This window comes from Seriola aureovittata, chromosome 8, assembly GCF_021018895.1.
Source record: "Seriola aureovittata isolate HTS-2021-v1 ecotype China chromosome 8, ASM2101889v1, whole genome shotgun sequence".
In the NCBI taxonomy this organism is placed as follows: Eukaryota; Metazoa; Chordata; class Actinopteri; order Carangiformes; family Carangidae; genus Seriola; species Seriola aureovittata.
In genome coordinates, this window is record NC_079371.1 from 17,036,090 (window position 1) to 17,049,250 (window position 13,161).

The 13,161-nt window shown below is 42.1% G+C and overlaps 1 protein-coding gene across 1 annotated transcript in view; it reads left to right on the forward strand.

The window, feature by feature from the left end:
• Nucleotides 1–13,161, forward strand: part of LOC130173992 (collagen alpha-1(XXIII) chain-like) — a 28,311-nt gene that overhangs the window by 4,536 nt on the left and 10,614 nt on the right. Inside the window, exons 3-8 of the mRNA XM_056383576.1 lie at nucleotides 2,176–2,202; nucleotides 2,289–2,315; nucleotides 4,504–4,530; nucleotides 5,507–5,533; nucleotides 9,847–9,906; nucleotides 12,035–12,151. Coding sequence (XP_056239551.1) covers nucleotides 2,176–2,202; nucleotides 2,289–2,315; nucleotides 4,504–4,530; nucleotides 5,507–5,533; nucleotides 9,847–9,906; nucleotides 12,035–12,151 — 285 coding nt within the window. The remainder of the gene's footprint in view (nucleotides 1–2,175; nucleotides 2,203–2,288; nucleotides 2,316–4,503; nucleotides 4,531–5,506; nucleotides 5,534–9,846; nucleotides 9,907–12,034; nucleotides 12,152–13,161) is intronic.

Genomic DNA, 13,161 nt, shown 5'->3' on the forward strand with positions numbered 1-13,161 from the left:
GGGTTTTATTGTTGAGAATAAACCTGCTCTCACAGACAGACACAAAGAAATGTAGAGCATTCATACGCATCCTCACAAAGGAAGACACACACACACACACACAGTTCACAGGCCACTGTGCGGCTTGTTAGCAGCTATAAATCAGTCTTTTTTGCTCCAGTTCAGAGTCTGCAGCCGCCGATGACCTCACCATGTACACCTCGTATACTCATCCTGACGAGTCTTGAAGGAGCCGAGCTCTGATAAACGCTCCCAGATGCAGAGATATCACCCCACTCGTATACACACACACACACACACACACACACACACACACACACACACATACAGTATACCTGTATCCAGAGACCTGAATACAGCAGGGAAAATTCACTGGGACGTTTAGAGGCTTATTCTCCCTCTTGCATGTATGACATGATAAACACAGCGTGCTGCGTTTAACAGACCAATGAAACTACAACCAATCTACTACTGTATGTAGCCTCCAGTGAAATAAATTCAGAGAATTAGATCCTTGCTCTTCACACTCCTCAACTTTAGATAGTCGGGGTTAGATTATTGCCATCCAATTGGTCCCAGTCATTTGTTCCACCCGACTCTCAGCCACCTACTGCTGATTTCACAAGAGGCCCTTAATCAAAAACTCATCAGGAGCCTCAAAGGCTTTTCTCTGTATTTTTAGAAATCTCTTTTATACAGACTGACCACTTAAACTTTCATCAAAAAACTTCAGTTTTTGATGAAAGTTTATAGCCATGCCGGCCCATTACAAGCTGAAGAGGGGCAGTAAATGATCACATGAACTATTAATGAAAGCAGCTCCACATGGTGCTCCCTCTCTTCTTTCTCTCATCTTCCTTTCATCCTCATGTGCCTACTGTCCATCCGTCAGAGAAGGCAGTGATGACACTGTGGTAGGTTTTCACTACAGGACCACGTCAGATAGCACCCATGGGTCTGGTAAAGCAGGGAGATGAAGAGAAAAGCCTAATTCATGTAAGAAATCCAAGGCCAGAGATGACGACTGCTAATGATGGTTTACAGGCTGCAGAGCCACCAGGACTGTGAAGGGCTGAGCAACCCACGACTCAAGGGACCCTGTGAAAACTGTTAGTGTAACATCAAGTATGGTCGTTAAGGAGGAAGTCAACATTAGCCTTTACCACATACATCACATTTAAGTGTTTTTGGAAAGTTTGATCCGAGAGCCGACTGGTCCTTTACGTTTAAGGAAGGATCTAAAGGTTCGTGCCTTTGAACCTTTGAGTGTTGCTTTGCAGAGGAGGTTCAATGACTGCTCGGCTGTTTTTACTGAGCTAAACAAAGTGGACCACTTGAACTGCTGTTTCAGCACTTGGGTGAGGTTGGATAGGGACGTTTAACATACTTCACCGCATGTTGGATTATCTCATCACCACAAAGATTGTGTGGCAGATTAATACAGCCGGACCAAATCCACCCGCAGACTATCATGTTGGACACCACACTCTAAATCTCAGAATAATTATAAACCACAACCACCTGGAAACATCTCAGTGTCTGAACCCTATGTATACACACATACACACACACACACACACACACACACACACAGTTAACTGGGGCAGGATATACATAGAACAACTTTCTTTCTTTTTCTACTTTTTATCCTCAACTTCCCAATAACTGCAGCTGTGTCTTCTCTGGTGTTTACAAGCAAGACCTTTACTGTCCTCTCTTGGTAGATTTGTTTTTCCAAATCCACTCAACCTCAGATCATTTACATTTTCTCCTGAGAGATAATGAAACAAGACTCAAATATTATGAGTTCCTAATAAATCACAGCTGCTTTATGATACTTTGGAATATTTAGAACAGTGTCTTCACGGTGTCTTAATCATTTTCTTTATTCACAACAGACATACAGTGGATAATTGTGAAGCCTGTCATTACAGGGAAATTTTTGGAAACGCACATACCGTACTGACTTTCTTGCTGAGAGTTAGATGAGAGGAGTGATACCACACAGAGAAATGAGAGTGGTAATTAGTCTACTCATCTATCACTTGGCAAGAAAGTGAATGCGCATATTTCCCTAAATGGCAAACTCTTCATTTAATGGTTTTGTGTCGACATGGCTCGTGTAACTTTGTACTTTATCTTTTTTATAATTTCTCTTTATCCGCCTTCAAACAGGGTCCACTTGGCTTGGATGGCAAACCTGTGAGTATTCTCAAACACATTTTTGTAACACATGCTTTAAGTGACTGACTTCAGTTTAATTTTACTTCTGTTTTGTTTCCTCTCAGGGTTTACCAGGTCTGAAAGGAAGCCAGGTACACCAGCACACACCTGCTGTCTTGTTCTGGTTTTTTAATAACACATATCTATTACACTGAAATCATTCATAGCCACATATTGTCTATCTGTGAATCCAGGGGGGTATTCAGCCTGTAAGACAGGTGATGGTTTGCTATACCTCATCAATCATTTTTACTGTTCCTACGGGACCATTGCAAAGTGAGTAAAATGCCCACGGTAGCCATCTTGTTTCTTGTTCCACCTCTTAAGTCATCCCAGAGCTCAAGGCCACGGGGGAGTCATGGCTCAACTGAACCGAGTGCCGAAATCCCCTTCGCACTTCACCTCTGAGTCCCATCCATCAACTTTCCCCAGCAGCCCCGCGGCACTCCCAGACACACCCAGGTGTAGCGTGGAAACGGGCGATGCAGAGCGAATGGGTTACACACCAGTGAGAATAGAGTTTATAACCTTCAACAGAGGCTCTTTAAAAAGTCATTATAGCACCATTCACCCCTCCTTCAGCCCTTCTCGCTGGTTGCTTTCCCTGATGAGAGGGCGACTAGTCATCTGCTGAAACGTAAACCCCTCACAGCATAATGAGAGCTGTTTGAATAGCTCCTCTCCACACACCATTAGGCTGTTGGTTCCTGCTAAAGGAGACCTCAAGCTGGGTCTGTCCTTTAAGAGGACTCTGCCCATCACAAAGGGTCTGCAGTAAAAACCACAGCAGGTGTGACACAGACCTCATGACCAGAGGCGTCTAAGTACTCAAGGGATGTAGCGGGAGATAATAACAGGAGACGTGAAGTGGTTAAAGAAATAAGACTGATTTGTTGATATAAAAAAAAAAAAAAAAAAAAAAACAAGTTTGAAGGAACGCAGAAGTTCAACCACAACCAAAAATACTTCAGCTGAAAGTGAACCTGATGTGGACTTCAAAAAGTAAAAATAAATGTTTATAAGTACTGTGAAGAAAAAAATTATGAAGAAGACTTTGAAAATCACCCAGAAAACAACTTGATACCAAGAGACGCTAATATGACACTGAACTATTAATAGAAACCACATGCTTTAAAAAAAATCCACCATGACAACCGGACACCTACAAGAGTAGTAGTCACTTAAATTAAACCTTCCTCCTCCCCCAGTTCTTCTCTCCCTGACAAGCTGCTGCCTGTCATCAAGTGGCCGCTCACATTAACAAACTGCTTAACCTCTCCACTACACTCCCTCTTCAGCATCGTACTCCTGAACACAGTTGTTGGGCAGAGGAGATATGAGGTGAGGGGCGATGAAATAGAGAGGTTGGGCTTCAAGGCGGATAGAGAAAGGTGAACTGAATGAAAGCAGGAGGAGGGAACAAGTGCGCGAAATATGGAGAAAGAGTGGGCAGTTTGGAGAATACAGACACAAAGAAGTTTAACATAAAGGGTCGCTGGGCTGTAAGAGGTAAGATCTGCCCACTTGTCAGTTTTAAAGAGTCTGTGGCTGAGATCAGAGACGGCTGGTGGCAGGTCTCCACATAGTCCTCTCTTTCTGTCTCTCCGTCACAGTCACAGATTGCCTGTAGCCAGTCTGCGGTTTGTGGTGCCGCCACATTTGGCGTCCTTTTGCCACTTGTCAGCAGTGGACAGACTGAGACGGGCGGGCGCTGAGATGGACGAGGGCACAGCAAAGCCAAACTGGCACGGATTAGCTCATCTGTGGGCCTGGTGTTCATAGGACGATGTCAAACCGCCCAACACAAAATGTGACTGTGTGGCAGTGTCTCACACACAGTATAAGTGAGTGCGCAGGCCTGTTTTGAGGCCCCCGTGTTTTTAGTTAGTGTTTCTAGCATTCCTCTTCCAAAACATCTTAAGAGATCCCCTCTGAGAGACAGACTGGTGGAGGAACAAAGGAACATTTTGTGCTTTCAGTTTTATCTCTCTCTGCAAAATAGTTTTTTATCTCTCAAAGTGAAGTCTTGAAAGGGATTCCCACTGCAAGCTCAAGTTATACGGTCTTTTTGTGAAACATGCTGAGACAAAACTAACTTGTGATTGAGCAGTCCCAATGGCATGACTGCATTAAGTGGTATTACTGCCTTTCTTTACTGTTTGATCGAATCCTCCCTGCTCGAGGCCGACAGAAGATGTATTGTACTGCGATGTATGTTGCTCATATGATAACTGATTTATTTTGACCAACTGTCTCTGATTATCTCCATCCCTCCTACAGGGACCAGTTGGACCCAAGGGAGAAAAGGTATGCATACATCAATATGGATTTCAGCAGCACTGCTAGACAAGTCAATGCTCTGTATGGATGTATTTTTTATAGTCAGAGAGATTCAAAAAGACACAAATGCAAGCACACAAACACAGAACCTCACAGGTGTTCTCTCCATCGCCCCCCCCACGTCCACGTTTTCACTGCGCGCCCATCAAACGAGCCATAGATTACATGTAGTTATGTAGGAGCTCATATGTCTCCGCACATTCTCACGTCAAGGCACTAAACAGGTTTACAGGCCTTCCGCAGACCTCGATGATAGCCAGATGTTTTCCCGCTCTGTGAACCTCCGCCCAGCCTAAGATGTAAGCGACCGAAAGAGCTGCAAGAGCTGGGCAGAGGAGACGTGTGCATGTGGTCATTTGTGTACACACTGATGAGTAACTGTGTGTGTGTGTGTGTGTGTGTGTGTGTGTGTGTGTGTGTGTGTGTGTGTGTGCGCGCGCACGCCCGTATTTGCACTCAAGCGAAAATTGTCCAGATAAGCAGAACCACAAGAACAACACAACTGCAGTAAACAGCATCTGTCAGAGCAGGACTCAGTCTGATGAGCAGGAATTGCAAATGGCTGATGATGCTGAGGTTTGGAAAATTGGCTCCTTTCATGTAATCATGCTAGTAGCACTGCGATGAGAACTTGAACTCCAAATCCTCATCAGAGAACCAACAATCCTCAGCACGCGCACTCCCACTTTCACTTAACCACTCTTATCCTGTCAGACGATTCCAATTGTGGCCTATCAAATGATTTATACTGTAAATGTCGACATCCTGAGCTGATTTGGGAACAGATGACCTTTGAGTCACTTCCCTCCCATACAGTATTAGTTTTCAAGCCTGTATGTCACAGCTGCTCTACAGTAGCAGTATTCTATTACATGACTGCTCCTGTGTGCATATACAGTCCTAATAACTGCTGACAATTGTTATTTTCCTGTTTTTCTCCCAGGGTGACCAAGGAGACATTGGGCCACGGGTAAGCCATGTTTTCTGCCTTTGCCTGAGGAAGTTAAATGAGATGTTTTGACTGTTATATATGCATTTTAGAAGCTACTTTTTCACTACAGCTGACCTGGCTGAAAAGGCTTCAATTTAAACCTTTATTCCAGTTTTTGTCCTTTTTCTCTTGTTTTGTCTTTGTCTGTCAGAATCTTTTTTAAATTTTCACACTTTCTTGAGGTCAAGAGACACTGACTTTTAAGTTCAGTCATGGCAAGAACTGTTTATTTTTCTATTGTACATTTGCTAATGCTACATAGACAATGTTAGCATCAACAGCTGTTTATGTACCAGAGCTTCAGGTATCTTTGCATTTTCAAGACAAGAGGTTATAATACACTCTCTGAGAAGTGTGACTTCTTCAGGGCAGACTGGACAGTGACTCGGTATCAGAACAGACGAGACCTTCCGGCAATACTGGTGTTAACTGGTTATCATGCTAACTTCAGTAAAGAAAGAAATGATAGAAGCGGAAGCGGATGCAAAACAAATGTCGACATTGTCGGCATTTCTTTCCACTGCTGGAGACAGCTCTTGGTGAGAAAAGGAATAAAGTTTGATGCTGAACTCATCACATTTCTTCTAGACTGCACCTGAATTGAAAAGTGTCCTAGGACAGCCAGAGGAAACCCACGCCAATACAGGGAGCTTATGCCAATTTCACAGAGAAAGGAAACAGGCTGAGATTGAAATCCAGCCCAGACAAAGTAACAGACCATCACAAATTGGAAATCAATGTCCAGGAAGACAGAAATTTCCATTCTCTGGAGTTTTCATAACATCTGAAAACTACTCATCCTTTCCTTGTTATCACACTGGAGGAACAATGTGGACATGCAGGGAGAAAAACATGTGCAAAATCACAGATCACAAGTTTTGGTCAGTGGACTTGAGGCAAGCCTTTTCATAATTCACAGGAAAAGTGTGTTTACCCTGTGTGGCTTCCCCAGCAACTGCACCAACGACACAGCCCTGCTCCTATGATGAGGTCTTGAGTTGCCCACATCTCCAAAACCAGAGATGAGAAATGATGATATTAAAGAACGATGGAAATACTTAAACCTCACCATCAAAACCCAATGGTTGGGACAGTGCCAAAACTGCCATCTCGTCTCAACCAAACTATGTTTTTTTTAACATTATAGGGTAACCTCACTGTGCATCTGGTCCATGTTGTCAGTGTTGTCTTTTCATGTGATATCATTCCAGCCACCATGAGACCTATGTAATTATCTCCCGCTTCATTCACTGTGGTTCGAAAATAAGCCCCCTGTGCTTTACATGGTGAACGGATTGGATTCTTTGAAGAAGTCATGTACCCCATGAATCCTAAATGTTTTTCTAGTTTTATTATGTTTACACTATAACATCAGGTCAAGGTCACACTTCTTCACATGCAAATAAAAGTGGGGAGGAACTAGTGAGGTGATCTATGCATTGTTTAGGGTTTTAACCCAAAGATCTAAAGCCCTGTTATTGTCATGTCATGGCAAACTGTTGAAACATTAAAGCAGAGCTGAAAGGATGAATCAATTAAATATAAAAGAATAAGTCAGTGTATAATAAACCATTTGACAGTTAATTAGATTTTATAGACCAAACCATTAATCAGCTAAGTAAGAATAGGTGAGGTAATTAAGCTAAGTAAGAATAAAGATTAATCAATCAAGTCATTCAATAAATAACATAATTTTGTATACCTACATGAAACACTGTAAACTCATCATACATATAGAAAGCAAGGCCTTAACAAAATATGGTCCAATTTATGCTAATTGCATTTTTTTTCCCCAAAATGTACTTTGCTTGACGTTGGATTTGCATTTAATTATCTATTTAAAAATATATTTAGATACATTTTTCTTATATATTTTTTGACCCAGAAACAAAGTAAGGTTTCTGGCACGACTTCACTTACTTCCAAGGTGCATGGAGAAAGGAAATTCCAAATAAGTCAAAACTCCAGCAACACTTGCAGTAAACAGAAGAGCTATGTTAGACCAACAGTTTTCGGCTTGTGTCCCGGGTGACCCTGATGAAGGCCAAAAGCTGAAATACAGCAGTCTAATATTTTTTGGCCCAACAAAACTGGTTATCATTTGTTTCATAATCTTTCATTTCAACTGATGAAATTACTGATTTATAGTCACATAATGGTACTATGACTGTCTGTATTAGACAGTAAGTGTTAGCCAGTGATTTCCATATTGGCAGCAGCCTTTCACATGAGGTTAACAACTCTGACTGTGAAGCACTTTCAAAATACTAACACATAAAATATTTATAAAAACTGTAAATGTTCCTCTGGGCCTAAACTCCCATTGTAGTCATTTGCTACTTGTCTTTATTATTGTTAACATTCTTTCACTAGTGTCCCATTGAAACACAAGATTTTGAATAATAATTAGAAATAGATGTGTTGTCATAAGTCTTCTGAGAGTTGGAGCCTGGAAATATTGGCATGACAGAGAGTGTGAGAGTATAGAAATGAAACTGAGTGGCTATTGTTTCACAGCAGAGCACAAATGGAGTGTAAATTTGTTAGGGCTGCCCAGCAGAACAATATTTATGGTGCGGTTCAGAAACATTACAGGAATTCCTGATTGCTATCAAGGCGTGAGCCAGTTGATTTCCATGCCTATCCTTCTAGATTTTGAAGTAATAGTTTGTGCAAGAATTAAATCTTCTTGGCATTCTGAATTACATAGTTCTTCCAAATGGTAAATATTGCACTTGGACGAGGCTTCGGCAGCTTTGATGTCTTTGGATTAGTCTGTAGCCCAAAGACCTCAGAGTATCGCTTAGAGACACAGATTTGGTTCAAAATAAACCTTGCAGCTCCTAAAACTACTGTAGTTGTGAATTACACCTGGCACTACGGTATATCTCATAGATATGGCTTGATAGAAAAAGTGTTGGTTTCTGAATGTGTTTGTAACAGCTATGAATCAAAGTACTACAGGTTCACTGAGGCTGAGCAGATAAAGGGTGGTGGTTGGAGGTATCTATCCAGAATATAAAATCAATCCTCATTTTTGCCTTGGTTTCAGCGTTGTATGCTGTTTCACCTCTGAACTTTACAAGAAGATAACACAATACACGTGAAAACAGGACGTGGCAATGAATCTCTGTCAACCTGTGACTTCCTGTCAATCCATCATTTTCAGTGGCTTTTGTCAGGCTAAATCTGGACCCAGGGCAGATTACAAACACAGGATAACGGGGGTATTAAAACACTCTTATACAACCACCAAGAACTCGTGACAAAAGGTCACATGTAGTGTTGCATCTTTCTCCAAAGCAACTTTTATTGAAAGGCATGAAGCGGGTGCCCATTTTTCCCAGCCTCCATACCGTCAAATCCATACGGAGGAAAATGTCACTACATGTTTAGGTTCGCCTGGCAGCTGTGTTGAAAGACAAGTCATGATGGGAGTTTCATCCCCAGCCAAAGCCTCCTATTGCTTCCCCCAAGGCTGTACAAAAAGGCCATGGTTAGACAGGGCTCTGAGGTTGAATGGCTGTTTGTCTTAGTATCAGCCTAAGCGCTGATGAGAACGAGGTAAAGGGGAAGCCCACTGTAAAACAGCCTATTCTCTTTTGAGATGTTTAAGGAGCATATGTATATGTGGTTTCCATGGAGGGAACGGTGCAAATGAGTGAATGTGACAATGGGGAGAGAGGAGTGTATAGGCAAAGAGAGGAGGAGGAGGCATTTGCAGTGTTGGAAAAACCTCAGCTATCCGGCACTCACCGCAGCCTGTTAACGGAAACCTCATGAGCAGGCTAGCATCTCTCCTTCTGTCTCTCCCTACTGTCCTTCTGCTGCCCCCCTCCTATTTTAGATGTTCTCTCCATCCTTCCTTCCATGTGTTTTTGGAGAGAAGTCACCCAGAGAAGCAGCACAGTGCTCCGAGCTCTCTGGCGGCAGACAAACTCTGCTCCTTTCAGCTTGACAGACAATCATCACACTTACTGTCTGTCGGCTGGAAAGAGCCAAGCCACCTCTGTTTGGTTCAGTCGCAAAGGGTGGGATGAGGAGACATTAAATGGAACAAACGCATAGTTAAATACAGGTTTGAATGAGAGACAGGATTTTTTTTCTGAAAGGACAAAGGGAAGTTACTGGGTCTCACTTTTAAGGTTTTTCAAAGCGTATATTTCACTATATGCAGATGGGTTGTTTATTTTTTCTACATTAAAATCCGCACAGTTTGTAAAAGCCCTTTCTGACTATAAGCTATGGTATGCTAACTTGCTCACCTTTCCCTTTGTCACTCCTCTCTCCAGGGGCCTCCTAACTACAACACATTTGCAGGTCTGCACAGTAATCAGATTCTCACTGTCAAGGTTTGTCCTTCCCAGCAAACTGTTCCTTAGTCCTCCCAGCAGCCACTGCTCTCTGTCGGGCTGCTGATCTTTCACTATTCCTCCATTGAGCTGCTTTCCCCTTCGTCTTATAGCTTCAGAGGCTGCTGAACTCTCATCTATCTCATCTTTTCCGACGGTTGTTTCCCTCCCTTCTGGACTCTCTCAGTTTAAAGTGGATTTCTGATTTCCTTATCTTACCTTATCCTTTTCTCCTCTCCCTTTCATTTCCTCCTACTCCATGTATATCTTTCTTTATTTCTCTTTCTGCTCTTTCCTTCTACTCCATCTTTCTTTTTGTCCTCGCTGTACCTCTTCCAACTCAGATGGTATTTCCCCGATATGACCATGGCTTTCTCTCTGGAGAGCAGTCCAGCAGCTTTCAGAGACGCTTTCTGAAGGTAGACCACAACTAAGGCATGTGTGTATTCTTAACACTTTAATCAACCTCTCTTACTCATGTTCTGATCAGCCATGCATCTCCCTCATTTCTCACTTTTTCACCTTTCTCAGTCAAGCTGCTTTTAATTGCCTTTATGTTTGATCATTTTTTTGTGATTATCCTTTGTGTTGGATTCTTTATTTGAATTAGACTAGACTAAAGAAAAGTGTGTTTCTCATCACAAGGAAAATAGAGGACCTTTGTTGGTGACAGTTAAGTTCGGGGTTGACCTTAATAATACATATAATAATTATCTGTGTAAGGAAATTAGGTTTTTGTGTGCTATACAACCATGGTAATATCATTTTCATGAAAGGGCTTGCTGTACCATGTTGCCTGCCACAACAAAACAAGCCCTAATGTACCACATGTCTGTAGAGATGAGAGGATGCGAAGAAGGTGTCATCATGTGACTACAGAGAAAACACTGGTCCTCCATCCACTTCAGTGATGAGCAAGACTTTGAGTGCATTAATGGTTTCTGTTTGGCTTAAAAATGAGGGCGAATCATCAGAATTAGATGTAAATCCAGTGATGAAAGGTTCTTTGATATGAGGTGACAGTTCAGTTGTAGTTTTATGAAGCATTAAGCGAAAAGAAACATTTCAAGAGATGAGGTTGTTCTCAATTTGCAATTTTTCTTTTGTAAGAGTGTATTTGTCAGCATGGCTGTGTTTATGACTAAATCTGACTCACTGCTGCTGCTATTGGCCAGTTGCTCTTCCTGACACTCTCCCTGTGCTGTCACTTCATAAGTTCCCATCCATTAAGTGAACAGAGAAAAGTGGCAAATTAAGTTGATGGAATCAAAGTTTTTAGAAGTGAAGTCGACATTCTGTGGACTGTATAAGATATTTAAAGCTGCTATAATAAAGGTTTTTGCTTTTATTGTGGATAAATGACTATGTGATGACATTCATAGTGATGTACCCACAGAGAATTATCACCGACCCTGCGGCTCCTTTTAGTTCTCTAGCTTTTTTGCATCTTTCAGCTCATTGTTTTGGATTTCCGGCCTGCAAAATTTACTGTTTTGGTTCATTCTCATTAATCTCATTAAGTCATTGTTGGCCACAGCTGTTGGAAAAACCAATTTGAAAAAAAAACACTGTACACTACAAGCACATCACAAAATGGCAGAGGTTAGCAACTAGGCAACTAGCTGCTGAACAATTAGCTACGAGAGAGCAGAAATTTCCCTCAGAAGTTAGTGAATACCAAAAACAGAGTCAAAAGGAGAGTGAATATTGTACTATGGTGGACACAACCATGATTCTAACTGAATGCTGATGTTTCTCCTTATCAGCTGGATGTGCAAATAGGCAACTGTTGGCTAACAAATTCATCATAACAGCTTAAAAAGTGATAATATTTCAGTGTTTTCTTTACAGCTAGTTTCTGCTGCCCCCAAGTGGTCAAATAGTCAATTGCTGTAGGTTTAAGGATCATGTTTTGAATACTTGTTATATCTCAAAGTGAAGATATTGTTAGCTAAAGAAGTTTAGGCCATTATTGATGATTCTCTTTAGTTTAACTGCAATCAACCTAAGATTTATTTTCACCCATTTCAAGATGGTAATAACTAATAAATGTAATCATCTTTTATAGCATTTATTTTTTCTTTTTATTTCTTTTCCTCATTCTTCTGTTTTTGTTATTTTTCATAAGGGTGACCAGGGCCAGGCTGGACCCGCTGGTCCTCCCGGTCCCCCAGGTCCTCCTGGTCCCAGAGGCCCCCCTGGGAACACGGGCAAGGACGGGCCCCGTGGCCCTGCTGGAGAGCCAGTAAGAGTTTCTCATCATGCATTAAAGTGTCAAATGTACACCCACTATACAAAACAATGCACTCACACACATCCACACACTCCATTCAGTTGCAGTTATTCCCCTCCTCCTTCATCACTCACCCCATTTTCTTCACCCTTTAACTTGCACCACAAAGAATGCAGTCACGTTAAACACCTCAGCCATCAGGGGCTGTGTTACTCCAATTGTGTTGACCTGGTAGGGTTCAACCACAGGGTGTGACAAATCACAAATTGTGTTTCTGTGTGTGTATGCTGTGAATGAATGTGAATTTATAAATGTGTATTAAGGGGAAAAGGGTCTACACAGTAAATTGCAGTGAACCCATATTCTCATTCTTCCGGGTTTGCCAGTGAGCTGTGGCTTACCTAAAAACGCCCAGAATAGCAACTCTACTCCTGGCCTCATCTGTTTTGTGTAAGACAGTGGCCACAAAGTTCTCCAACACGCCCCCATTCTCCCACCCTCCCACCACGACTGTGTCGTCGTGCACCCCTGAAACAGATATGGCACTGTGGTGAGTTCATGGGCAGTTTGCCGACCTCACCAAACAATAGTTGTGCTCCCTGCCTGAGGCAGTTTATGTTTCTCAAAATTTACTTTGCTTCCCAGAGGTTAGTTCATATGCAATGGCAGCTTAAAGCTGTGGTTATAAGATGGAAGAGAGAGATGGAGACTATGAAGGTAATTTTTGTTTATCCAAGTGAAGGAATGAATGCTCAGTTACCCTCAACTGGCACAGGACAGCAAAGAGATTCAAGTGAAAAATGCTGGTTTCAGCGTGGGTGAGTTGAGAGCTTATGCAGAACCGACAAGAGAGAAAGCCAGCGCAGCTCAGAAAATGACTAAAAACAGGCGGGTTGCGAAGAGGGGGCCCGTCCTGTAACCTAGTCAATTTCAAATGTACTCTCCAAGTTGATTAAAGGCATTGCAAAACCCAAAACAGCAAAACAAGGCAGAGTGGTGCTAAGAGCTGCTCCATGTTGTAG